This window comes from Cherax quadricarinatus, chromosome 24 (genome assembly GCF_038502225.1).
Source record: "Cherax quadricarinatus isolate ZL_2023a chromosome 24, ASM3850222v1, whole genome shotgun sequence".
In the NCBI taxonomy this organism is placed as follows: domain Eukaryota; kingdom Metazoa; phylum Arthropoda; class Malacostraca; order Decapoda; family Parastacidae; genus Cherax; species Cherax quadricarinatus.
In genome coordinates this window covers 31353922-31358778 of record NC_091315.1, presented here as the reverse complement: position 1 = coordinate 31358778, position 4857 = coordinate 31353922, and the positions used below count along the sequence as shown (strand labels likewise).

General features: G+C 44.2%; 1 protein-coding gene across 1 annotated transcript; it reads left to right on the top strand.

Annotated features, from left to right (window-relative positions):
- Positions 1 to 380: 380 nt before the first annotated feature.
- On the top strand, positions 381 to 4489 carry LOC128690758 (muscarinic acetylcholine receptor gar-2-like). The gene has a single exon (XM_053779481.2). The coding sequence runs from the start codon at positions 381 to 383 to the stop codon at positions 3096 to 3098; it is 2718 nt and encodes a 905-aa protein (XP_053635456.2). The 3' UTR covers positions 3099 to 4489.
- Positions 4490 to 4857: the final 368 nt, after the last annotated feature.

Sequence of the window (4857 nt, the reverse complement as noted above, 5' to 3'; positions counted from 1 at the left end):
TATAGTCCCTTATTTGTCACCTTAGCCCCCCTTCCCCTCCTTAGATCTCGCCCTGCACCTTACTTTCTATTATATTTCAATATCCTTTCTTGTCTCACTCCCTCTCTTCTTTCCTCCTAGCACTCTTCACGCCCTCCCATCATTGTTTTATGTGATGCATGATTGTACCCGTACACACGTCTCATCCTCGATCTTTCATAACATGTATAATGCTTGCTTATTTGTTGTTCACATTCCTTTATATCAGTTTTTGATGTTTATCTAAAATGTCAGTGAACTGGTGTTCATTGTTGTTTCGGTCGTTATAAGGAAACGTTTCGTATGTGTTGCATTATATGACATTTTTTGACATCTTTTAATTTATTAGTACTTGACATAGTATGAATAGATTTTTCTACATTCTAACTATACACGTGACATTATTCATTTTGCTAATCCACTTTCGTATTTACAGGCGCAAGGTGAAGCTGGGTGTGACTTCTCCTGACGAAGTGTGGAGTGACCATGAACCTCACTGGGTGAAAGTGGTCAACGATTCCCTCGGCGATTGGCCAAATTCCGCCTCTGGTCACGACCTGCTGTGGCCACTGGACAACGTGACCAGCGGGTGTGACAGCAACGCCACGTCTTGTAATATCACCCAGTACTCCATCTTTGACAGCCCTCCACCTTTCAGCCTCCCGTCCACCATCTTCATCGGCGTGTGTCTCACCTTTTGTATCATCATAACCATCTTCGGCAACATCCTAGTACTGATGGCTTTCATATGCGAGCGAGCCATCAGGCAGCCCTCAAACTACTTTCTGGCTTCGTTGGCTGTTACTGATATCCTCATAGGGAGTGTCTCCATGCCCTTCTATACAGTGTATGTCCTCGTGGGCTACTGGGATCTGGGACCAATTCTTTGTGATCTATGGCTCTCCGTGGACTACACAGTATGCCTCGTCTCCCAATTCACTGTGCTTCTCATCACCATCGACAGGTTCTGTTCTGTCAAGATCGCTGCGAAGTACAGGTCCTGGCGTACAAAGAATCGTGTTATAGTGATGGTTCTTGTGACATGGCTCGTTCCAGCTCTCCTCTTCTTTGTAAGTATCTTCGGATGGGAGCATTTCATTGGGTACCGCGACCTAGGACCGGGCGAGTGTATGGTTCAATTTCTGAAAGACCCAATTTTTAATACCTCTCTTATTGTCGCCTACTACTGGATCCCACTTATTGCGCTCTTTGTCTTATATGCCGGCATTTATCAAACCGCCTATGAGATGTCAAAAAAAGCACGAGAGAAGAGAAAACAAGCTCAGGCCATGATGAATCTAAAACCTTCGACAGCCCCTGCTAGTTGCAGGCCCAGCCCAGCGCCGACGCCAAGGCTTCCTCACACAACCACCAAGACCAATACCGGGGAGAAGAGCAGGAACAACCGCAGCGACAATGGTGATCACTGTGACGAGGGAAAAGGGGAAGGAACTATGACCATGTCCAAGACTCAGAGTACCATAATTAGCCAAGATAAACCAAAGTTTGAGGTACAGGTTGGCACAACTCCTCAACACATCACGAATGACTCTTCCTTGCAAAGGTCTTCCAAAATAACGACCTGTGAAACAACAAGTTTCATGGAAAAAAACGTTCTGGAAAAAGAGCTTGAAAAGTCAAGCAGCGGCATTGAAAGCGAAGACGAGAAACGTGACAGCAACACTAACCTGTCCAAGACTGAGAAGCAGACTGTAATACAGAAGACGCCAACGAATGAATCTCTGCCAAAAATTCCTGAGAAATGTTTGCTTGACTCTGATAATTCTGACCCAACTCTTGCTCAACCTGCCATTCATCCCTTACCGGCAAACTCAGTGGCGGCTCTCTTAGGAACTAACCAAGGAAATAATGAAGCTCTTCACAACGAGCTTGGTAACTCAGTGGTATCAACGTTGGATGACCTCCCAATTGTACCCCCTCCTCCTCCTCGTTCCATTGAGTCAAATCAGCTTGCTGGACATCCGCTAGCTGCCTCTACACCCCTCACACCATCCGTCACAACAATTACTGAACCTATCGCTCCTCCTGCGATGTTTGCTGATCTTCCTGTGCCTCAGAGGCCAACATCTTTGGAACTGAAACTTAGTGTATCTGTAAGTCCTATTTATGATTCAGTGATGCTGATGGATACAAGTGACATGAAGTTTATGGATGAAAGTTCAGTTGTTGTTCCCTCTCCTGTGGTCGAGACTCCTCCATCCTCAACTTGGACACACCAGGACGCCTCAATCTCGCTTGAAGATCTTGCCAGACGCTTGGATGCAACAACGGTCGCCTCTTCTCCTGCTAACACTGTCACGCCCACTCCAATGCCTTCAATTGATGGCAATGGTTCACTTCGTAATGACTCCGATTCAGCAAGATTTACATACAGACTCCATCTTTCGCCAGTAAAAACTCCATCATCCTCAGACTCAAGCCCGCCTCTTCCTCCTCATCCAACACCAACCAATGAGTACTTACCACCGTCACATCCAATAACGAAGCCACCGGCGCCAACGCCGCCACCCAAGGACTCCCCCAGTGTAACAGCCATCACTTTAGCTCCTCCCACAGTATCAGTAACGCCGAGCAGTCAGCCTAACAACCTGCAAAAGTCTGGAGCCCCATCCAACGGAGGCCCACCTAGTGCCTCACTCACCGTGACCAGCAGAGGCAGAGAAAGTAGCATTGAACCCGACAGTTGTGCGGAACTTCCTAACGTTGCTGAGAAACCCAAGTCTAAGAATGGGGTCTTCAAGAGCCTAGGTAAAAAGATACGCTTCAAAAAGAAAAAGAAAGAACCAGAGGAGAAAAAATCAAAGTCCCAAAATCGAGCTAACAAGGCGCTGAAGACCATTTCAGTGATCATGGGAGCCTTTGTGGCTTGCTGGACGCCTTATCACATCATTGCTATCATGGAGTCATTCTGCCTCTGTACTAATGGCCATGTGTACATGTTTTTCTACTTCCTGTGCTATGCCAACAGCCCCATCAACCCTTTCTGCTATGCCCTTGCCAACCAGCAGTTCAAGAAGACATTCACAAGGCTCCTCAGGGGAGACTTTCACATCACTTAATGTTATGCCTTTAGCGCAGTATTGACGTTATTTTGTAAATCCTACTGTATTAAATGTAAACACTTAGATTAAAGACATTTCTTACTGTACTAATGCAAGCTGGTTATAAAGCGGGACCCAAACATTGTAACCCTCCACACTAGCGTACGTTAACACTAAACCAACAGGATCATAACTTACGCTATAATATATTTAGCTTATTTAAATCATAGCTAACCTGAAAATATTTCCTAAATTGTCCTCCATATTGATCTAATTCAAAATGAGTGAAATGGTAATGTAGTGTTTTTAGTTTATTCATCAGATATCAGGCAAAAATGCCTCATTACCGCCCAGTCGTCCTAAATCCAATCGATAACTAATTGTGAGTCTTCAGTAAGACACGCACTTTAAAAATTCACAACCCTTTTACAAAGACGTGTGTGTGTGGTCGTGAAGTACTCGTCATTTCTGTGCATTGTTCCTCACACCTAAAGATGTGCTATCCCCGTGTAGTGCCTCCTCATTCCTCAGGATGAGTGCTACCTCTAAATACCCCTAACATCAAGCTGGGTGCTACTTTTAAGCAGTACCTCGTACTTCAAGCTGGCTGTTACTTTTGAGCATTACCTCGTACTTCAAGCTGGGTGTTACTTCTGAGCAGTACCTACCACTTCTAGCTGGATGTTACTTCTGAGCAGTACCTCCCACTTCAAATTGGGTGTTACTTCTGAGCAGTACTTCCCACCTCAAGCTGAGCAATACGTGTGTGCAATACCTGCCACTTCAACCTAGGTGCTATATCTGAACAGTAAATCCCACATCAAGCTGGATTCAGCCTCTGAACAATACCTCCCACTTCCAGATGTGTGCTAATTAGCACTACCTCCCACTTCCAGATGGATGCTACATCTAGCAGTACCTCCCACTCAACAATGCAATCTCACAGCAGTACCTATTAATTCAAGATGGGTGCTCTCTCTCAGCAGTACCTCACGCTTCAAGATGGGTTCTACTACTGAACATGTATTATACAATAGATATAATACCAATAAATGTATAAAACATTCACCTCCAACATTGAGAAACCTTTGTTTACGTTTCCCACCCCAGGAACTTTATTAATAAGATTAGAGTGACGAAGCTCCTGGTGAGCCCAATAAATTCCAATAAAAGTTTCGCAGCGTTGTATATGTGTCTGTTTTATACTCAAGATGGGTGCGTCTTCTCTACAGTGCTCCACACACGTGATAAAAGGTGCTTTCTCTGAGCATCCCCTGCACACTTCATGATGGGTGCTACCCTTGTGCAGCATTTCCCTGTGTCTCATGAATCACAGGGCCATTAGAGATCCATGCGGATCACTGCGCATATAAGCTCAGGTATTTGACTGCATATCCTCTCGAACCTCATCCTGCATAAAACTCCACATAAATTACAAAATCATCTTTACAAATTTTTTTACAGTCATGTGAAACCTCGAGTTGCAATTTTTTGAAGCAGTTCCTTTACGTGTGAAGATCTTTCAATCACTTGTGTTGTAACACCGTTCGTTATTCTTTATAATAATAATAACAATAAAAATAATAAAGTGATAACCTGTGAACATCTACCATGAACAAAATGTTCATGAAAACAATCTTGGTTCAAAATCTAAATATTCTGAATGAGTAAATTTCCTTGACTGCAGGTGTCTACAAATGGTGTATCTTGTGCATAATATGTGGCTGACAGTGTCCAATGGAGTCGATTTAGTCTACAGGTCATCTTGCAGATGCTA